This window comes from Perca fluviatilis, chromosome 2 (genome assembly GCF_010015445.1).
Source record: "Perca fluviatilis chromosome 2, GENO_Pfluv_1.0, whole genome shotgun sequence".
Lineage (NCBI taxonomy): Eukaryota > Metazoa > Chordata > Actinopteri > Perciformes > Percidae > Perca > Perca fluviatilis.
Genome location: NC_053113.1, coordinates 1,944,746 through 1,968,375, shown reverse-complemented (window position 1 = coordinate 1,968,375; position 23,630 = coordinate 1,944,746). Strand labels below are relative to the sequence as shown.

Genomic DNA, 23,630 nt, shown 5'->3' with positions numbered 1-23,630 from the left:
GTGTATATGTTGTGTGTGTGTGTATGTGTGTATTGTGTGTGTGTATATATATATATATATGTGTGTGTATATATATATATGTGTGTATATATATATATATGTGTGTGTGTGTATATATATATATATATATATATATATATATATATATATATATACACACATACATACATACATACATACAATTCCGGCATTGTATCATGCCCTCAATGTTGAAGGTTTGGTATTTTGACACTAAGTTGCAGACCATCAAATAACCTTACAAAATGGCAATAGAAAAAAGGAACAATACGAATTAGCAATTAGAGTGAGAATGTATTGCCTAAAAACAAAGCCTGATGAGATTTTCTTCTGTCTTCACTCACCTTTCCAGTGAGGATAACACATGGGAGCCACAAGACAACCTGGACTGCCCCGACCTTATCACCGAGTACATGCAGAAACACAAGGAGGAGGTGAAGAAGAAGGAGGGCAAGAGGAGAGTTGTCAGTGAGGCCTCGGGAGACTCAGAGGAGCGAAGGAGCAAGAGGAAGAAGGAGGTGAGCGAAGGAAAGAGGTTACTCTAGACTGATGAGTCCCAGAAATCTAATCTCAATATTAATGAATATTATTACAGTGCAGAAACATGAGGAATTTAAATGATTTATTAAAAATGTAATAATAAATAATAACTTATTTCACCAGAGGCCTGTACTACGAAGCAGGATTTGGCGTTAGCGAGCTAACTTCAGGTTCAACTAGGGCTGGGCGATATGGCTGAAAACTGTATCACGATGTTTCATATCGGTCGATATCGATAATTATTGATATTTTTTATGACCTATTTAAAATAAGGACCAGGAGAAAAATATATTAAATTTAAACATTTTTATTTTAAACTTAACCTTCCTCTGATTATAATCCCCTCAGTTATAAAAGCAGAAATGTCAACACAACCATGGAAACCACTCAAATAATTAAAATGTAAACATAAGTCTAAAATCACAGTGAAGAAAGAATAAGTAAGAATTGCTTAATAAGGTGTAATAAAATGATGCAAAGTGTTAAATATAAACATAGAGAAACCTGAAACCTGAGAAGAACTATTTTCTGCAGGTTTGGTGCTAGGTTGGTAACCTGGCTTCTGGACAGTGCTCAGCACGTCTGCCTCCGTTATTTCTTTGTAGCGTTTAGTAAGGCGCTGAAGCAGAGTACCTCTCCATGGCGGTCTGCTACTTGTGCGGTGTAGCAGCTGCAGATGTTGTTGGACGTTGATGGCGAATACGGCTTTGCTCCAAAGTGTGAGCGCGGCTAAGGTGGTAAAACAAGTTTGCGGTAGTGTTGGTGGGGACGACGGTCAGACTTATAAAATCCCCAAAACTGCCATACTGACTTTTCCTGTTTTATCAACAATTTCCTCGCTCGCTGCGGCACTCACTTTCCACTTATCGCCCACGCCGCGCCGGTTTCTGTTATTGTAGAATCCAACACGAGACAGCGATGTGGACAACCAAACTTGATACTGTTACATGATTGGCTGTTAGAGTGTCACTCCCTACGTTGCTAGGTTACCAGAGAGTGAGTGCCTTTGTTCATGCAACCAAACTTGCTTCGCAACTTCTGGTTTCTTCCGAAGAAGAAAAACAAGTTATCGAACGTTTTATCGAACGCATTTTCTATTGATATTGATTACGTGTCTATCGCGATACATATCGTTATCGTTTTATCGCCCAGCCCTAGGTTCAACCCAGGATTTTCTGTATCACGAAAGGTGGATCACTTGTTATCGGGTTCAATCGCCGTGGTAACTCATGCTGAATACCTAACCTGGTCGGGGAGCAGGTGAAGTTGGAGATCAGAGATCAACCGGTGTAAAAGCCCTGCCTACTGACCAATCAATACTCGATTGATACCTGCGTCACCGTTCTTAGAAGATCAGGCGGAGCTCGGTGCAGAGAGAGGGGGGGAGGGGTTAAAACATTTACATTTAGAGACTGACAACATCGTTAACATTCCCTGATGGGTATTTTTATGAAATATATATATTTTAATGGGAGGGAATTAAATATGGGCTATTTGTCGGCTTCTTGAGCCGTGTGTTTCCATTGCGCACATCGGCTTGAATTATGTTTTAATATTTTTTATTTGCTTTCACGATGGCTTCCCACTGCCAGGGTTAAGGGTTATAATAGGCTAAAGCAACAACAGTTTATGGAAAGCCCAAGCGTAATTATGGTCAGATCTTGGTCCTGACTGATGAGGAAGTGATATTGATAAGAGTAATTTACGCATCTAGAGCGTCAGCAATTTTTTTTTTTTTGCCAGCTTTCCTTCCTGTTTTAGGAAGCAGCGACTGTATTGCGTTTTCCCTGTAAAACCGAGTCTGTATTCTTCATATTTATGTAGAATTAAAATTTGCTCTTATATAAAACATGCGGCTCTGGTAGATGTTTGCGATTGGTCGTGGTGCGCAAACACCGCCTCTTTTATGTTAACGCGCGTGCCGCTGGATTGGGAAACCCTGGGTTGACTGAACTAGTTGACTGAACGGTTGTTAGGTTAGGTGAAGCCGGATAACTGAAAGAGATCCAGGGCATGTTGATCTTGCTTCGTAGTACAGGCCTCAGTAAGTTGCTGTTAAACGACAAAAACAGATGAGAAAAGAGTATTTTAAAATAACTTTGAATGCACCACGAGGTTTACCCGTTTCAAGTTAACACAACATTTACAATATATTGTGCAGCCCTAGCTCCAACTGTTAATTTGTGCAAATTATTAGTAGCCTAACCCTTGGATGGTATGATTATGATGGTTTCAGTTAACAGCAGTGGTCAGTAAATGTATATTTTTAGGCTGCTTACACATTCAGTCGGTCCATGATCTTCTGCCACACTTTCTCTCGCTGTTTCATTGCAGCGTCCGTGTTTCATTTTTATAAATAATGGGCCTCATTCACCAATATATTCATAAGTTTTCTCATAAATATGTTCTTAAAAAAGTCCCTAAGAATAGTATACATTGGATTCATGACGTGTTCTTAAACAACAGAATTGTTTACACCTGTGTTCTTAGGATTGATGAATCCCACGTCTTCATAATGATGAAATGAAAGCATGTGCCAGTTGTTCCTAATTAGCATAAGAATATGCCCTGCAAATTCCCATATAAGGACATGACACTTCCTGTGCACCTCCTGGGAAGCGGGAGACAGCGTTCAGGAGATGGTTGTCGGAGTCACAGATGATTTGTACATTCCAGTGGTAGAGAAAGTACAGAATCTCAGTTCTTAAGTAAAAGTACAAATAACCAGACATATTTACTTTACTAAAAGCCGAAGTAGCCTACCACAATGACAACCCTACTTAAGTAAAAGTAAAAAGTACCTGATTTCAAATGTACATTAAAGTGATGGTTCGGAGTAATTCACCCTAGGGTCCTTTGCACCATGACCTCGAGCCAAACAACCCCCTAGAAGCTTTTTTAGCATAGTAGCGTTATCAGCTGAATAGCTTAGCGCAGGGGCTAATGGACCCACGTTTGTATCTCGTAAGTTACCCCACTAATAATGCCCGAAATGATACCAAACTTCTACAAGTAGTACAAATAGGTTATGTACTCATAAAACGATGGATTGGAAAGTTTGTAAGTACACCAGAAGTTTATGAACACTTGCCTGCTCTCTTCTGCTCTCTGTTGTTGCTGCTGCTGCTGCTGCTGCTGCTGCTGCTACCTGCAGTTAGACGAGTGCTTAGGGCCGTCTACAAATTACTACACCGAAAAGAGATACAACAAAAATATTTATTAATTTAATGATTAAATAAGGTAATGTCTCCAAACTTACCTCAATTATTACTTGTCTCCTTCTAGTTATACTACAGCACTTACTTAAAAAAAAAAAGTTAAATTAAAAAATATTTTTGTTGCATCTCTTTTCGGTGTTGTAATTTGTAGACAGCCCTAAGCACTCATCTTACAGCAGCAACAACAGCAGAGAGCAGAAGCCAGCAGGCAAGTGTTTATTTACATAAACTTCTGGTGTAGTTACAAACTTTCCAATCCATTGTTTTATGAGTACATAACCTATTTGTACTACTTGTAGAAGTTTGGTATCATTTCGGGCATTATTAGTGGTAACTACGAGACCTAACGAGGGTCCATTAGCCCCTGCGCTAAGCTATTCAGCTGATAACGCTACTCTACGCTAACTCTCCCAATGTTAGACCCATGTGAAAAAAGCTTCTGGGGGGGTGTTTGGCTCGAGGTCATGGTACAAAGGACCCTAGGGTGAATGACTCCGAACCATCATTTTAAGTATGAAAAGTAAAAGTACTTGCATAACAAGTTATTCTCTTAATCTTATTTGCTCTCGCTGTCAGTGCTTGTGCTCGGAGCAGACAAGTACTTGCGTGCCATCTTTGCCAGGTCAGGAAAGCGGCCGTGATTACTTCTCCAGTAAGCAAGAGGGTTATCACTTCTGGGGATGGGGACTTCAGACAGATAACCATCCAGCTGTTGAGCGGTTGAGCTTGTCATCTGCCTGACATTTGAGAGAGTGTATAGGGCCAGTGCATAAATAAACATTTTTATCAAATTAAAAAAATATCTAGCAGAAATATGGCTACAATCTGATAGTCACATACAGTGATATAGTAGCCTAAGAACATAATAGCTTACCTATTTGAGGCACTTTAATGCAGGATTTCACTGAACATATCAGACGAGGGTGCATGCCCCTCATCTGGTGCAGAGAGACAAGTCTTTTTTTCTGTGCTCTGATCTCCTTCTCCTGCGCTGGGCGCTGCTCCGTGCGCTGCTCCGTCTCCACGTGGGTTCTCCGCATCCATCGCGGCCTGGATCATTTCTCGTGCGTGCTGCTTTATTTCCACATCCAAGTAATGGTCTTTATAACGCGGATCAAGTACAGTCGCGATGAAGTGCAGAGGATCCGAATAGATCTCACTGAAACGTGTGCTGACAGACCCTAAGCGCGTACTATTCATTGTTTTCACTCTGTGGTCCGTCTCAACCTCTTTGCTTAGGAGACACTTTAGTGCTGCGATTAAAGGAATAATGTCAGCTACAGATGCATCAGAGGAGCTGATCTTTTTAGTTAGCTGCTCAAAGGGACCAAGAAGAGAGATAATGTTCTCTATTAAGGCCCACTGGTGTGAAGTGAATGTCGCGGGGAGCTCGTGGTCTGCGCTATATGCAGCCAAGACTCTCTTTTGCGCAAAGAGGCTTTGCAACATGTAAAAAGTGCTGTTCCACCGCGTATTCACGTCTTGCTGGAACCGTTTTATTGGTGTTCCAAACTGATCTTCCATAGACTGCAAGCGGGAATAGGCCAGCTGAGAATGTTTAAAGTGGCCAACAATTCGTCTGCCTATAGCCAGTACATCTTTTAAGCTGCGTTGAGACAACACTCCCTCATTCACAGCTAGATGTAGTGTGGGGGCCTTGCACCGTATTCCCTTCAGATGGCTGTCTCGCTTTTGTCATATTTCTTGCATTGTTACTGACAATGACATGCACTTTTAGATTGGTCGATATGCCAGGTGTCGAACATATTGGCGAATGCATCAGAAATGGCTGCTGCTGTATGTGAACCTCAAAACTCTTGTGAATGGAGCAGAATCTTTTGCAGCTGGAAATCAGCGTCGATCCATTGTGCGGTTAGACTGAGCATACTGATAATGCCGACGTCTGAGCTCCATATGTCTGTCGTGAAACTGATTGCTGAAATATCTCCAGCTATATGCTCATGGACGTGAGTTGCAACGACATTAAACAGCTCAGGTAAACACACATCTGAGAAATATCGTCTGCTCGGCATGACAAAACGGGGCTCAATGGGCTCCATCAGCCTACGAAATCCCACATCTTCTACGACAGAGAATGGCTGATCATCTAAGGCAATGAATTCCATAATCTTTTGTGTAATGCCCTTTGCCTTGACACCATCACCGGGAAACTTCCTTGCCTTTTCAAAAACGTCCGCCACAGACGGAATGGGCGTGCTCGTTGGCGTTTTCCTTTTCGGCTGAAAAACGAAAATGTCTTTTTGGGCCATTTTTGGCCGAAATATTCAGTGGCCGAATATTCGGTGCATCCCTAGTAAAGTGCAGTTTTAGTGTTTCTTTGCATACTATGATTTTTCAACAGATTATTAGAAATACATTACAGTACAATACTATCATAACTATCAATAATTAAATAAAATGCAGTAACCAATTATTTGGAGCAAACTGTCATCACAATGTGCGAAAGAGTGCTCTTGAGTGTTTGTAGATTTTGTTGTTTGCCCGGGACGTCACTAGGATTGAAAGACAGGGGGGGGGGCTTAGCCCCGAGGCTATGCAAAACTTTCCCTTGCAAAATGTTACTTACAAACTCTAAAGTTAGTTTTTAGATGCATCAAAGCTACATGGGGGGGTGATTAACTCCTGCTGAGTTATTCTTTAGGCTAAGACTTAACCACTATCTGCCTGTGTAAATGTGTGGTAACGTAATACCATACCTAATCTCTCTCTTTATTTGATAAATTGCAGGTCAAAATAAGACTATTTAATTACTAGTGGTGTAACGATACAGGTATTTGTATTGAACCGTTCGGTACGTGGCTTGCGGTTAGGTGCGCATTACAAACAGAACGATTCTTTGGACTAATCGTATTTCATTTTTAAAAAAAGAGCTTAAATTGTGTGAAATATAATGTTCTCAGTGCCACTGCACTCAACAACGCAGCCCAAATGATACTGGCAACATGCTGTCTGCCCTTCCCACTGCTAAAGAAAATCACACTACTCCAGTCAGGCATGATATGCTGAACTAGTTTGTTGCAGTATGGTTGACAAAGATTTAAAATATGTCTGAATTTAATAACCTGATGGCGAGATGAATAAAAGTTCTAGTATGTATGTATGTATGTATGCTCATATATAGCCTAGTCTACATTTAGGCAGTGATGCCACGTAACGTGTTACTTGTAACGCGTTACTCTAATCTGACCACTTTTTTCAGTAACGAGTAATCTAACACGTTACTATTTCCAAACCAGTAATCAGATTAAAGTTACTTATTCAAGTCACTGTGCATTACTATTTGTCATTTTCCTTAGTAAAAATATATATTTTTGCTTTCTTCTTGCGTCTCGGGGAGCGAAGTCATGTATGCGACAAGTCACGTTTTCAGCATGAGGACAGTTCACGTGTACCACGCAGCGAAACAAACATAAACAACAATGGAGGGAGGAGAGAGATGCACGTTTTCTAGCTGGAAATACAGTCACTGTTTTGAGTTTGTGTCAGCTAAAGACGGCAATATTAAGGTTGGTTGTACACTGTGCTGGTGGCGACAAAGTGCTATCTAGCTACAAAAACACTACGTCAAATTTGAAGAAACATTTGGAGTCGCAGCACTGCAGTCAAACTTACAGAGCAAGTCACACCAGGTGGTGCGAAGCAGAGAGCAGGAGATCCCCCACCACCCAAACAACAAAAGCTGGACTTCGGTGCAAAACCAGTAAGTGGGGGAGATTTGAAGAAGTTGGTCGGGCAGTAGGCCTATGTTGTAGCGGAAATGCTGCCCTTAAACACGCTTACTCGCTCTCTTTCGTGCCATAATAAACCAGATCCTACTACTGGCAACGCCGAGCTGCCTCACAGTAAACCGGTTGTCATTTTTATGTTGAGGCTGTAGGGGTGTCGTCAGCAGTTGCTGAATGTAACTAATAAAGTAACTTGTAATCTAACTTTGTTACTTTTAAAATCAAGTAATCTGTAAAGTAACTAAGTTACTTTTTCAAAGTAACTGTGGCAACACTGCATTTAGGCAACATCTACATACTTGTTTAATTTATTACAGCAAAGGAATGCAGAAAGTTAAGTTCTGTCACTCACTGTGTGTGCGGTAGCAAGTCCAGACCAAAGATTTGCGACGAGACAAGATAAATCCTGCAGCTACTTGCAACACCGGTCTGCAGCATTCTGAAAGCTGCCAGTTTAAACCAATGAGAAGAGACAAGATGGTGGATCAGCTTCATAGCCATTGACTCTTTGTACTTCTGTCTAACTTTTGAATTTCCAGCTTTTTTGTAGCTGGATATATTATGTGTTGTTTCTAATTATGAATTTGTATAACGTTAATGATAGTGAGATACTTGCTACAGTTGCATTTCGAGTGATAAATTGGCGAAAACATTTTATTTCTCTGATTTCCTGCTTTGTTTTAATGCTGCCTGGCGCTCTCTCTCTTCAGTAACTCTATTTCGCTCGTCCACATACTGTGCAAGCGGCCGCTTGTAAGCCTCTCTCTGAAACACTGCCATTTCGACCAGTTGACAGTTCATGAAATAAAAGTAAAACAGACTGCAGTGCACAACAACACCAACGATGAATGGTGAAGGAAGATTGATTCCATGTAGTGAGTGATACAGAGTGCACTGTAAAAAAATGAATAAATAAACAATGTAATTATTATTTGGGGAGCTTAGAAACATTTTGGGGTAGCTTCAGCCCCCCTAAAATAGGCCTAACGGTGTCCCTGTTGTTAGCTAAGAACAAATCCAAGATAAGAAAAAAAATAGTGAATGTCAGAATCTTCGTAAAAAGTGCGCAAGTGGTGTTTAAGAACACATTATTCGTAAGAAAGGTTGGTGAATGAAGCCCAATGTGTTTCACATTGTCATACTTCCATAAGAAGCTGCTGCTCACTAGCGCTTAGATTGGGCCCAAAAAATTAAGCCCGACCCTACCCAAGCCTGTGCACGTTGCGTCTGAGCCCGGCCCGGCCCGACACATTAACTGTAATTATGAGCCTGAGCCCGATTTTTAAATCCAACAATTTTTTAATACGTGGGCTGTTATAACTGAGGTTTTCAACTACAATTCAGAGTTGTTTGAACTACAGAAATCTGTTTAGAATTATCTTAAAGGGGTGATAGAATGCAAAACCGATTTTACCCTGTCATAGTTGAATAACGACAGTTCGGTGGGTAAATAGGACATACATAGAAGCTCAAAGTCCCACTGACACCCCTTTACTATGAAAATTTCATATTTTGAAACTGCCGCTGAAAACGGGCGAATCCCAACAAAGCTGGAAGTTGACGTCAACCTCCCAAAAACCGGAACCTTAAGAGAACGGTCACGCCCCAACATTTACATAGGCTACACAACTGACCTGAGATCAGGTAGTCTTCCGAATCTAGGTCTCTCAGATCTCTGCTATTCCATTACAAAATTCACTTCTGAAACTTTTTTATGCGAGAAATCAACTATGTAAGGCTCAAATATGGGCTATTTTACGAAAATGGATGGCTAATTGCAAATTTTGTCCAACTGTGTGTCAGAATTCAGCTGCCGGTGTTGCTGCCTCGCCGCCCGACCTGCCTTCCTTCACACACCCCGGCCTGCTCTGAGGTACTTGGAGCTCCGTCACGACTGGCAGCCGACAGCACTCCATACCTGGGCAAAGTCACCGGTTTTTGGATAATGGACTACTACACGCTGGTGCTCTGACAGAGCTCCAGGGCTCCCCTCTTCCTGCTAGCTAAATGCCCGGTGTGTGTGAGTGAGAGCGCGGTCAGTGAGCTTGTTACGCCAGCAATCTGTTACCACAGGTTCCAGTTAATCTTTTAATGTGTGTAATTATAATGTGTTGAGTTATTTAAACAAACGGTTGGGGAAATAAACGCCACTTGTCCGCGAGTCTCATTGATAGAGCCTGCGGCTGGATGTAGCTCTATCAATGAGAGCTAGCTCCTCCTAGAATTCCTCTGAAATTCACAAATATTCATTAACTTGAAATCGGACACCGTTGTTAGCTTTATAAGACATTTAGGGAGATGCTGTATACGTGGCGTGATGAAATTCAAACTGTAAATATACAGAAATTACACCAAAAATGAAGCTAACTATCCGTGATTTGTAGCTAGCTACACATAGCTAGGATTGAAGGGACAGTCATAGCTAACGAAACCCCCACTGGCGTGATGAAATTCAAACTGTAAATATAGCTAGTTATGCTGACAGCCAGCCAAGATTAACTGGAACTGTTGTAAGAGATTGCTGGTGTAACAAGCTCGCTGACCGCGCTATCACTCTCACACACGGGCCATTTAGCTAGCAGGAAGAGGGGAGCTGCAGGCCGGGGTCTGTGGAGGAAGGCAGGCCGTGCAGCGAGGCAGCAACACAGGCAGCACCGGCAGCTGAACTCCGACACACAGTCTTACCAAATTTGCAATAAGACATAAATTTTCGTAAAGCGTCCCATATTTGAGCTTTATATAGCTGATTTCTCGCTAAAAAAATTCTCAGAAGTGAATTTAATAACGTAATAGCCCGACAAACAATGTATAACTTTGCAATGAGACCTGCTGTCGAGTCTCCCATGTGTTTCTATGTAGTTTGCTCAAACCAATCAGCGCGTAGCTCATTCTGAATATTCATGAGCATACCATATTTGGAAGAAAAGCTCTTGTTCCAAATAGAGCCATATTCACAGGGTAGTTAAGGGCCTAATAAAATAGCATTCGGGCAATTTTCAGCCCAACCAATGTTACATACCCCATTAGGAGACCTTAAGGAACAGTGTAAAATACCCTATATAATCATTCTATCACCCCTTTAATAAATACAGGTAATGCAACAAGGATGAAGCATGTAAACTGCTCTTTTTTGTTTTTTATTCAGAATGGAACGGATCGCAAATGGATACGGATGAGAAACGTAAAAAAAGCTCAACCCTAGCTGCTCCCTCAGCCGAATGGTGTGGGTAACAAAGCCCTGGAACCATATACAGTGTTTCCCGCAGAAAATGTGTTAGTTAAGGTGGTAGGGTTAGCATCTACAGCTCAGTTGTTTGAATGACAGAAATCTGCTCAGATGAGAACTTAATGAGTGCGAACAGGACATGTATAGTACAGAACAGTAGGCTGTGTTTAGGAACCCCAAAACACAGATTAATACACTTAAAAAAATGAACAAAGATCTATCCATCCATCCATCTTCGTCCGCTTATCCGGTGTCGGGTCGCGGGGGTAGCAGCTCCAGCAGGGGACCCCAAACTTTCCTTTCCCGAGCCAAATTAACCAGCTCCGACTGGGGGATCCCGAGGCGTTCCCAGGCCAGGTTGGAGATATAATCCCTCCACCTAGTCCTGGGTCTTCCCCGAGGCCTCCTCCCACCTGGACGTGCCTGGAACACCTCCCTACGGAGGCGTCCAGGGGGCATCCTTACCAGATGCCCGAACCACCTCAACTGGCTCCTTTCGACGCGAAGAAGCAGTGGCTCTACTCCCAGCTCCTCACGGATGACTGAGCTTCTCACCCTATCTTTAAGGGAGACGCCAGCCACCCTCCTGAGGAAACCCATTTTGGCTGCTTGTACCCTGTTCTTTCAGTCATGACCCAGCCTTCATGACCATAGGTGAGGGTAGGAACGAAAACTGACCGGTAGATCGAGAGCTTTGCCTTCTGGCTCAGCTCTCTTTTCATCACAACGGTGCGATAAATTGAATATAATACCGCACCCGCTGCGCCGATTCTCCAACCAATCTCCCGCTCCATTGTCCCCTCACTCGCGAACAAGACCCCAAGGTATTTGAACTCCTTCACTTACACTGGGTCACTCCATCGCTACCTCGTTGTGTCATAGGGTTTTTGAACCATTCTTTGTCTGGCCCCTCACCTGAGACCACTTTGCCTTGGGAGAACCTATCAGGAGCACAAAGCTCCATATAGGGCTGCAACGATTCTTCGAATAACTCGAATAATTCGATTACAAAAAATCCTCGAAGCAAAATTCTTTGCCTCGAAGCTTCGTTAAATCAATGTAATTAAGGTTGTACGGCTCACTGTGTTTCCGCACGGAGGATTATTACTAGCGCACAAGAGGCTTGCGCTTCTGCGGACACAAGACTGACGGCCCATATTACAAATGAAGGAAGACTAAAATAGCGAGGGTCTAAAAGGGAGAGACAGGCAAGAGAAAATGACAGAAAGTTCGGGATCATTTTAAGTTGCAAACATGCTGCTACATCACCTCTGTAACAAACCTCCAGTGTACTCATCCATTCCACGGAGCCAACCCGACACAAGGTAGCTAACGTCTGCTGCTCTCGTCCACCACGCTGTTTACACAACTAGCCTGCAGCATGCTATTTTACTAGGCTAATAGCGATGTTTTACACAACTAGCCTACAACATGCTACTCTGCTAATAGCGATGTTTTACCAAGCTAAAACGAAAGCTGTCGGTTTGTAGTGTAACTTTTTATTAGTTTGCTTCTAATCTTTGGAAATGCAGCTGCTGCCGGAGACAAACCGGCTCCTCCCCCCAGCATGGCTACTTAATATGCACGTGAATGACGTCATCATGCATTCTTTATTCTTTCTCCTCACCATAGATATAGCTATGCTCCTCACTGTGTATTAGGCTTCTGAAAATGTGTCCCCCAGAACAGTTTAGTTGTGTAGCCCTGCTGTAAACCCTCTGGTCAGTGAACAGCTCTTTTGCATATCCAGTGCAAAGAGCCAGAGGCAAGAAGGGGAGTTGGGGGAAAAATATTAACATTTGGGCCACCAAAAATGTACTATTGTAATGTATTTCTTTTTAAGGGTCATGGAATTTGGCAATACAATTTTTAGCTTTTTCTAAAAAAGGAAACCAGTCTTTTGTGTATATATACAAGCGACGGGTTTCCCTTTTTTTTTAGTAAACAGCAATAATAAATATTTACTATTGCTGTTTACTAAGTATTTCTTACTAAGTATTTCTTATCCGATTACTCGATTAATCGATGGAATAATCGGTAGATTATTCGATTACTAAAATAATCAATAGCTGCAGCCCTAGCTCCATACAACACAGCCCTCAGGTTCATAGGGACCCACAAACCTCTACACCAAGATAAGGTGATGGTTCCCGGAGAATAAAGATCATGAACAACAATCTGTCCAACAAAATTAACAAGAATTTACTTTAGATAGCCCTAGTCTTATGTGAGTTAACAGGAGTTCTGTATGGAGTATAGTATTATGGGTATTTTATCTGCTGAACCGTTAACATTTGGCAAAAAAGAAACTGATTTAATTGTCAAAGCACATCATGGCTAAACTATTTCGTCATCAATCTATCTATAAATTGCAAGAACGTCTGTCTGTCTGTTATGTGCATATCTCTCCAACAGTTAGTCCGATGGATTTCAAATTTGACAGGTGTCTTGCTACGGGCACGAGCAAGTGCAGTGCCAAGTTTGACGTTGTTTAGATTAGAAATGCAAAAGATATCGTTAAATATATAGGTAAAAGAAGCACACATTGGCTTTTGCCGCTCTAGCCGCTGGCCACTCCCCCTCTCACCCTGAGGACCAGAGACAGAGCAGCGCAGCTTTGGCAGCTAAAATGTGACACACACATCTGACCAACACAAATCTGCAAAGTTGCACTACTTTGGGCTGTCTTTGACTTTGAATAAACAAACGACAATTCCCGAATGTAAGGACGTTTCAGAATTCCACACATGCAAAGCACAACCACAGACAATAAGTGCAGACACAGCGTGATGCCACTTATAGGCAGGCTATCTATCTGATAAAGTGAGACGTATCTGTATATACAGTGTTTGTGGGCAGTGCTTAATTTGTAAAGTGGGAGGTCCCGGAGCGCAGAGGGGGGGTGGATCCGGCGACTCAAAACGGAGGTTGGAGGTAACAGAACAAAAATTACACTGCCTAGTAGCTTCTCTGACTAAAAAAACCTAAACAACGCTGTGTGTACATCAGGACAATGTTTATTTTTATTTCAGAACATGCACTGCATCGGTGCGAAATGTAAAAAAGTTTTCACAAGCAGCAGTTATCCATCGAACTATTAAATTAACCAAAAAACCCACCGTGGTCTCCACATTCTTGATCGGCAGAAATGTTTTTTGCTTGTTTGGTATCCGACTGGCCAGCGTATTTGAACAAGTTAAGCAAACTTTGTTGTCTTTTTGACATTTTTCCCCTGAGTGAAATGAGGCTAGAACAGCAATCTCAACTAGAGCTTAGATTCTCAGCTCGAGCCGGGCCGTTGTTTTCCGCCACTATCCTCAGGCCGGGCCGGCCCTTGATCAAGCATTTGTGTTTTTTTAATCATTACTTTATTAGCCTATTTGGGTGGGGAAAAAGCTATGCCATAATCAGAAATATTATCTGTGAAATATAATGTGTCCAAAAAGTTACAGTTGTTAGTAGTTGGACTTCAGTTACAAAATGTAACGCGTGTCATGCGCGGAGTCTCCTCCTCTCGCACGCATCACGCTGGGCTGCTGGGCTGTATTGTGGAGCTTAAGGGCAACATGGAGCTTGAGGATGTAAAGAAAAAAAGAAAAACAGGAGAATTACCTTTTGAGCAAGTTTGGAGGAAAGTCGGAGGTATGGAGCCATTTTAAACAACTCGTGCGCAGTGACAACATGTTGGCGTTGTCGAGTGCATTAAGTGCGGCGTGCTGCTCGCCTATGACCGCTGATAAAACGGGGACTTGGATGATGAACAGACACATGAAGCAGGCTCGCCGTGGCAGAAAAGATGATAGTCAGCTTTCAACGTCTTCTTTTGTTAGTTCTCCAAGCATAGGCTACCCCTGAGGGCGAGGCAAGCCCTCACAGAGACATGCGTTGGGCTTTTTTTTTTTTTTTTTTACGTTTCTTCATTCAGATCCATTTGCGATCCGTTCCATTCTGAATAAAAAATTAGCGCAGTTTACATGCTTCGCTCTTGTTGCATTATTCATTAAAATCATTTTAAACAGATTTCTGCAGTTCAAACAACTCTGAATTGTAGTTGAGAACGTCAGTTATAACGGCCCACAGATTAAAAACGTGTCGGGTTGAAATCAGACTCGGGCTCATAATTCAAGTTAATGTGTCGGGCCGGCTCGGACACAACGCGCACGGGCTCAGGTAGGGTCGGGCTTGATTTTTTTGGGCTCGATCTAAGCTCTAATCTCAACCAGCACAAGTGCAGCGCTGCGCTGTTGAAGTGCCTCCCCTCCTCCGTCCCTCTCCCCCCTCCGTCTTACCCTGAAAATTCTCCTCAAAACGCATCGAAAATGCAAACACAAGGTTTTTTTATTGGAACTTCAATGGGGAATAATGACTAACAAGACAGACAACAACATTGAACACTGCACAAACAGTAGTTAATTGTTTTTCATTTAGGCGATTAATTTTTCCTGGTGACACAGGACGTGCCGGATCCAATAAAAAAGGTTCCGGATCCAAAGTCGGAGGTGCCGGAACATGTTCAGGTGTGTTCCGGCTCAAATTAAGCCCTGTTTGTGGGGGAAGGTAACCTGCACATCAGCATACGCCACATGCAGACCGCAACATGCACAACGCAACATGCAGAACGCTTTAGAACAGCGGGGGGGACTCTTTTCCTGCTATTGTTTGAAATTGCTGTGAGCTGTGAGTGGTCGCATGCCAATTGGAAGGTTGGTAGTTCGATCCCTGGCCCTGCAGTTCCATGTTGAAGTGTGAATCGGAGTTAGAATGTGTGTGAATGTTTATCTGATGAGCAGGTGGCACCTTGTACGGCAGCCTCGGCCACAGCGTGTGAATGTGTGTGAATGGTGATTGATTCCGGTACTATGTAAAAGCGCTTTGAGTAGTCATTAAGACTAAAAAAGCACTATATAAAAACAGTCCATTTATATTTACATTTTAAACAGGCACTGCACTAATTTGTTTAAAATTTAACAAGCAATTTGTTTTTTTAGCAAAATACTGAAAGCAGCAGAACTGCGTATGCTACATTTTAATATCTGTTAATTTATCACGTTATATCATTAGCGCGATATTCAACAACTTTACGGCATATCGCATATTTTCCTCATATCGTGCAGCCCTAATAACTACCCTGAAATTGTGTCAGATGCTGCATAGTGTCGCAATATTTTCATCTGTATCTGTGTCATCTTTTATTTTACTTTGTTTAATATGTAAAGTTTTTTCTTTCTAAATGATCTGATAATGGCAGCATGGTGGCCCAATGGTTAGCATTGTGGCCTCACAGCAAGAAGGTTCTGGGTTCGAATCCAGGTCGTGCCGGGGCCTTTCTGTGTGGAGTTTGTATGTTCTCCCCTTGTTTGCGTGAGTTTCCTCCGGGTGCTCCGGTTTCCCCCACCATCAAAAAACATGTACTAGGTTCTCCAGTCAGTGCCCTTGATCAAGGTACTGGCTCAGATCTGGAGTTGGTCCCTGGGCGCTGTGATTGGCTGCCCACTGCTCCCTTGAGGGATGGGTTAAATGCAGAGTACATACATACATGTATGTGTATATGACAATAAAGTACCTTTACCTTAATGTTGTTGTTTTCACCTTCGTTTGACTAGTTTATAATTGAACCCATTATTACTGAACCTAGCCATCACGCACCGCACCGTCACATCCTGCGCCACACACCACCACCAGTAAATTCTCAACCTGTGGGAAACACTGAGAAGAGCCTGATAGCTTCCATAGTAACATGTCTGCAACCAGAAGAACTTCAAATTAATGTATGTATTTCAAAAGGTTTGAATGGGATTTAAAGGATGAAAAATACCCAGAATGTATGAAAGGTTTGTTATTTTAAAGTTACCATGGAATTTGTAACTGAAAGTAAAACTGAAGAGAGTGACCAAATGTTTTAGTTTTTAAATTGCCAATCATTTGAATGGGGGAACTTGCCTGAAAAATGTAGAATATTTCTGAACTTATTAAAGTTATGAAAAGTACATTTGCTTCCATAATAACATGTCTGCAACTGGCACATATTTTCCTTCATTTTGTCATAAATTATTGTATGAAGAGTTAAATTTGTGAGTGAGAGCAAGTCCAGGGTTTAAAGAAGGTTGTTCACTAACTCTCGCTTTCTCTGTTTGTCTGTTGCTATAGAAACGGAGAGTAGGAGAGGGACCTAAACGTGACCACTGTCAACACTGTGACAAATCCTTCACAACATCTGGATATTTAAAGATTCATCAGAGAGTTCACTCTGGAGAGAGTCTACACAGCTGTGATCAATGTGGGGCAGCTTTCACACGACAGAGTACCCTAAAAATACATCAACGCATTCACACTGGAGAGAAGCCTTACAGCTGTGATCAATGTGGGGCAGCTTTCACACTACGGAGTACCCTAAAAATACATCAACGCATTCACACTGAGGAAAAGCCTTACAGCTGTGATCAGTGTGGTAAAACTTTTACTCATAGCGGTAGCCTTAAATCTCACCAGAGCGTTCACACAGGAGAGAAGCCGTACTGGTGTGAACAATGTGGGGAAACCTTTTCTCATAGTAATGGCTTTAAATCTCACCAGCGCATTCACACTGGAGAGAAGCCGTACTGGTGTGATCAATGTGGTAAAACCTTTTCTCATAGTAATGGCCTTAAATCTCACCAGCGCATTCACACTGGAGAGAAGCCGTACTGGTGTGATCAATGTGGTAAAACGTTTTCTCAGAGTAGTAGGCTTAAATCTCACCAGCTTGTTCACACTGGAGAGAAGCTGCCCTGGTGTGAACAATGTGGGAAAACCTTTTCTAGGAGTGATTATTTAAAAAGCCACCGACGTGTTCACACTGGAGAGAAGCCCTACTGGTGTGAACAATGTGGTAAAACCTTTTCTCATAGTCATGGCCTTAAATCTCACCAGCGCATTCACACTGGAGAGAAGCCGTACTGGTGTGAACAGTGTGGTAAAACTTTTTCTGACAGTAGTGCGTTTAAAACTCACCAGCGCATTCACACTGGAGAGAAGCCGTACTGGTGTGAACAATGTGGTAAAACTTTTTCTGACAGAAGTAACTTTAAATCTCACCAGCGCGCTCACATTGCCTCGTAGTGAACATGTTTCCGAGCCAAGCTGTTTCCTCCTGCCTCCTCCTCATGCCCTGATAGCTGTGTTGTTATTTTCTGATTTTCTCTCCACATTGAAGGCTGACCAGCAGTAACTTTATCTTCTGAACAGGATGTATGTTATCCTGGACTACACATTAGGCTCCCTCCCTTTGAAGGGATTTATTCCACTCAGAATTAGTTTGTTTTCCTGTAATAAAATTCAGGGATCAACTGCTAGTGCTTTTTAACTAATGCTGCAGCGAAGAAGTGTTTGTTGTTGTTAATTAATCACCTTGTAAATACAATTTACAAAAATCCCCATCGCTGTTTACTAAGGTTAAGACAAAAAAAAAGAAGCAAACCTTCATAACTGACCAGCTTTTATCAGAACATGGCTGCTGCTGCTTAAAAAATGACTTGAACAGTTAGGGCCCTATCTTGCACCCAGCGCAATAGCCTTTGTACACCGACGCATGTATCATTCCTATTTTGCACCCGACGCACAGCAGACTTTTCCCTCCACAGACGCACATCGGTAAAATAGGGAATGTATTTGCGCTCCCGGGGGCGGTTCAGCGAAAAGAGGAGGCGTGTTCAGGTGCAAACGTTATTGGTGCTATTTTGCAGTTTCAGAAAACAATTCCGCCACTGACCAGGAAAAACCTAGTTTAAAGTCAGTGGCGTGTTATTCAGATGCTATTTCAGGGGCGCATGCTTGGCAATAATGTAGCGTGTGCACAACGCGCATACACTTCTCTCATCTAAATGGATGCAGCAGTTCCCATTTTTGCAAACCATACATAATTACAAGGAACAATATTACTGAAAATGTGCTTCAGGTGTTTGGATAGGTCAGGAGGCATTTTACAGTACAGTCCTCACAAAGTTGCAGCATTCTTTGTGGCTTGTTGTGTTTTACACAACAAGCCATGAATCATGGATGTGTTGATGACATGAATATTAGAGGACTTAAGGAGACATGATGTTGAACTACGGCAGGATCTGGTCCGGGAGTAATGCGCGATGCGCTCCTGATGGAGCGGGTGGACGGAGGTGGAGTGGGGGGAAGAGGAAGGAGCACAACAGGAGCAGGTGGTGCGTTTGGAGGCCCATGCTCCATGGCTGCAGCAATCCTCTCCAGACTTGAGGAGATGCGCCCGAGAGGCCGCAGCAACATCACCACCCGGTCAAGACGGCATTTATTATTTTGCCGCATCCCGGACAGCTCCCGCTGGCGTGCGCCAGGCAAATCCACCGTCATAATAGCAATCCGCCTTAAAGGGAATGTGAGATGACGCTCTGATTGGTTATTTTCACGTTACACCCAAACCACACCTAGCTACTTCAGACCAACCCATTTTAGATTTGCGTCGGGCGCAAGACTCATTTATCCCGCCGGTATAATAGCAACAGCGCCTGAGATCCGCCCACAAAGCTACTTGGGTTTCGCATTTGATACTTGCGTTTCAGATCGTTAAAATAGGGCCCTTAATGTGTTTAAACTGCGTCTGTGGCACAAATAAGTATTTGTTGTTCTTAATTAATCACCTGGTAAATACAATTTACACAAATCCCCATCACTGTTTACTAAGGTGATGTCAAATTGCTGAAATATTCAGTTTGTCACTTAAGACGACAAAAGCTGTAATCAGAACATGGCTGCTGCAGCTGCTGCTGCTACTTAGATGACTTGAAAAGTTAATGGCCCTCATTTATCAACCTAATGTCGAAACCAGCGCAGATAAGAGCGCAGAAATCATCTTACGACAGGCTTCACGTGTGATTCATGAAACGTTCGTATCACACCAATCGGTGTAAGAATGGTTGTACATTGATAAATGCAGCAGCTGGAAATAATCGTAATTTAAATATCATGTACCAATATATTCTGGGTTTTGAGGCCTTGTCTCTACAGTTTACGACATCCACTGTTCAGCACGTTCCCATCCGGCATCGTCAGACACCGCCAAGAGCCTGGGTCTGGCCGAGGTTTCTTCCTCGCCACTGTCGCACTGAATGCTTGCTCTTGGGGGAACTACTAGAATTGCTGGGGCTTTGTAAATTATAGAGTGTGGTCTAGACCTACTCTAGCTGTAAAGTGTCTGTTGTTATGATTCGATACTAAAAATAAAATTTAATTGAATTTAATTGAATTGAAATACGTAATCCGGCTGAGAAGCGGCACTTTTCAGAGGTGGAGATTGAAACCCTGATATCTCAGGTTCATTTGCACTAACGTGTGTAGATTTGGCAGCCTGAAAACTGGTATTAAAGGCTGTAGAAAGAATGCAGAATGAAAGAGATCACTGATGCGGTCAACAGTGTTGCCGTGGTAAATCAGACTCCAGTTGAAGTTTATTTAATTTATACATCCTTGACATATGTATGCTATAGTCCCCATAGTAATATACAGGCTTATATTGCAATCTCTTAGGCCTACATGGTTTACCTATATTTAAATAAACACACATTTTAATTTTTAATGAGTCAGAGCCAGGCAACAGCTGTGAAGGAGAGCTCGTGTCCTCCGCCCCCCTGTGCTGGACCACCACCCCGACCCGGTCTCTTGACAGCAGAGGGGCTGGAAAAACGAGCTGAAATAACTCGGTCAATGGTCGAAATACGTCATTCACTTGTGGCCATTAACAACACTTTAAAAGAGAAACGAAAACCTGAAGAATAAATAAAAATGTTGTGCATCGTCATGTTTCCTGTATTGAGTAGGCTATCATTGCCAAACTTATATAACATAACACTGTACCTTTTTAAAAGCGAGGAATAATATCCTGTCTCCTTCGTATAGCCCCAGTTGGGGCTGTGCTGGACACTGAAATCTGGGCATCGGCTCATCTGGCTACATAACCCCACAGGCTAAAACAATGTTGCAGAATTTTTCTGGCGTGTATAGTAGGGTTCCCTCCCCCGCCCCCCCCTCGCTGATAAAAGACCATGAGCCATCTGCCCTTAATCAATCCAATGGAGCGCTCCAGCTTGGCCCGTGCGTGTACGTGTGCACTGTTGTATCGGCGAATAAAGGTCTTCTAAAGGAGCCAGATCTGCCAATTCTGATAAGTGATAAACTGATGACTTCTCCTTCTCCTGTTAAACTGATTATATGCTGCACTGCAAGTCCACACTGACTCAAACTTGCATACACGAGTTCAGACCAGACGTGAGATTTTATCGCAGCCTACACTCAAGTTCAAATTGATAAATTCCTTGCTTTGCGTAGGAATCGGCGTACGCCCGTCCTACACCTGTTTTAGGTCATACGCATGTTTCATAAATGAGGGCCAATGTGTTTAAACTGCGTCTGTGCCACCACCATCTTGGGACAGACAACTGATCTTAAAGACTCAGAAAAAGATAGTTGTACTGCTTTTGGATGTTCATGTGAAAGAAATGCTAAACTAAGCAACATGGAATAACATTTCACGGATGAAAAATGTGTTTTACAATATTATACTATTACTAAAGTGTTGAATTTAATATCACAAAAAGTAACATTAATCCTTCTTTTTAAGCTAACAGGAAGTTAAGTGACTGTCCTGATACTGAATTGAGTTAATGCTAGCTTGTGTCAGGTTATGTATGTTTTATTTAAGTGATTATTAATATCTCAGTAAGATGCTGAAAACGATGTTTATGTGTGTCACTGAACAGTTCCTCGCATCATTCCCCATAGACCCCCATGTGGCAAAATCAGAAATCAGAAATATATAAATGTTTACAGCCTGGTACAAAAAGTTTTTTGACTATGAAGCTAATTTCACACTTCGTAACTGTTTCTATAAATCATTTGATCTGTCCTCTTCTTAAATAAACTGAATTGAACTTTGACATTTAATCTCTTCTTATTTTACAGGTTTATTCTTTTTTACGACTCTTATGACATCATACTTCAGTTTATCACAAATATTCAACATCAACACATCTGGAGATTTTTTTGTTTGTTTTTTTTGGAAAGGAAGGGAAAAAAAACTAATCTGAAAGTAACTAGAAAATGCATTTCCTGCAGAAAATGCCTGTGAAAATGCTTGTTAATGCTGAAAAGCTAAATTGCTAAAGTTTAACTAGATTGCTGGCTTTAATGAGAAAGAAGGGGAAGCAGTAAGAATAGTTGGAAAAGTTGGAATAGTATTAATTAGTTTACATTTCTTTAACATGTTAAAATAACATCAAAACATGTATGATACTAAAGTGGAATCTTTAAAGGTTTTCTTTTTTTAATTAATCCTTCTTTTAAGCTAACAGTAAGTTAAGGGACTGTCCTGATACTGAATTGAGCTAATGCTAGCTTGTGTCAGGTTATGTATGTTTTATTTGAGTGATTATTAATATCTCAGTAAGATGCTGAAAACGATGTTTGTTATGTGTGTCACTGAACAGTTCCTCGCATCATTCCCCATAGACCCCATGTGGAAAAATCCAGACTTTACATCAGAAATATATAAATGTTTACAACCTGGTACAAAAAACGGTTTTGGTCCATCAAGCTAATTTCACACTTCATAACAACTGTTTATATAACTCATCTGTTTAAATTATATCAAGGCTTAAATCAGCAGACTGTCACTAGCTTCAAAATAAGATTTTTAACCCATGTATAATCATTTGTTTTATTAATTTGATCTGTCCTCTTCTTAAATAAACTGAATTGAACTTTGACATTTAGTTTCTTTTTATTTTACAGGTTTATTCTTTTTTATGACACTCTTATGACATCATACTTCAGTTTACCCCCCAAAAAAAAAAAAAAAGAAAAAAAATTTTTTAAAAAAAAAAAAAAAATATTTTTTTTGCAAAAATTTCTTTTAAACCCTGAAAAAAAAAAAAAAAAAAAAAAAAAAAAAAAAAAAAAAAAAAAAAAAAAAATAGAAAAAGGTGAAGTAAAGCTAAATTGCTGAAGTATAACTAGATTGCTGCGTCTTTGGAAAGAATGGGAAGCAGTAAGAATAGTTGGAAAAGTTGGAATAGTATTAATTAGTATACATTTCTTTAACATGTTAAATAACACCAAACATGTATGATACTAAAGTGGAATATTTAAAGGTTTTCTTAAAAGCTGTCACTACACTGAATTGCAGGCTTCAATGTGAAGAAGGTGAAGTTGTGCAAAACATTTGCAAAAGTGGAAACTGTTCTAATTAATATGAATGTCTTTAAAATATGAATAATACTAACATTGTATGAAATATCTGCGCCACTGAACTCTATCGATCTGCGCTTGTTGCTGAGCAACAGTCTCCTCCGTTAGTAGCTCCTCTGTAGTTCGGTGGGCTCGGTGAGATTCGGGGCTGAAGTTGTAACATTGTTGCATCATTTGGTTCGGTTTGCGTCACACTGCACTTTATCAAACGCAGCAAACAGTGGAAACACACGTCAGGTGGTGGAAGCAGTCGCTTGTTGATTGGACAGAATATCAGAGGGAAACTCTCCGAAATAATGAAGCTCCACTACATTTCTACCGTGTTGGCTTTTCTGGTTCTGCTTTAGTGTTTCTAATATTTTAGAGGAAGGTGAACAATGGGAGCAGCTGACAGTGTTGGCTCTATCATTAAATGTCTTTAGTTGTGTTAAAGAGGAGTTGGAGCAGAGAGGCTGTTAAAACCTAGGCCACTGTTTGGAGGGAACTGGAATCTTACTGGAAGCTGACTTACTGGAGAATAAATAAATGCATTTTAACGCTGTAAATTGAAAAAAAGAGTTTCAGGCATTCACATTTGTTGGGGGAACTAAACTGCACAGGCATTGCATATGGATCTGAAGGTTATCATCCATTAAAACA

At 41.5% G+C, this 23,630-nt stretch overlaps 1 protein-coding gene across 3 annotated transcripts; it reads left to right on the top strand.

Annotated features, from left to right (window-relative positions):
* Positions 1–360: 360 nt before the first annotated feature.
* Positions 361–18,343, top strand: LOC120571206 (zinc finger protein 239-like). 3 transcript variants are annotated; one of them, XM_039819999.1, is made up of 3 exons: positions 361–536; positions 16,037–16,039; positions 16,896–18,343. In XM_039819999.1, exons 1-3 carry the CDS (start codon positions 432–434, stop codon positions 17,844–17,846), a joined length of 1,059 nt encoding a protein of 352 aa, XP_039675933.1. In that variant the 5' UTR covers positions 361–431; the 3' UTR covers positions 17,847–18,343. The 3 variants fall into 3 exon arrangements, with proteins under 3 accessions (XP_039675933.1, XP_039675943.1, XP_039675954.1); XM_039820020.1 differs by lacking the exon at positions 16,037–16,039 and adding an exon at positions 10,668–10,743 and having other exon boundaries at positions 411–536; XM_039820009.1 differs by lacking the exon at positions 16,037–16,039.
* Positions 18,344–23,630: the final 5,287 nt, after the last annotated feature.

Excerpts from the sequence above, each read along its gene's own strand:
- LOC120571206 (XM_039819999.1), top strand. The coding sequence starts at position 432 with ATGCAGAAACACAAGGAGGAGGTGAAGAAGAAGGAGGGCAAGAGGAGA.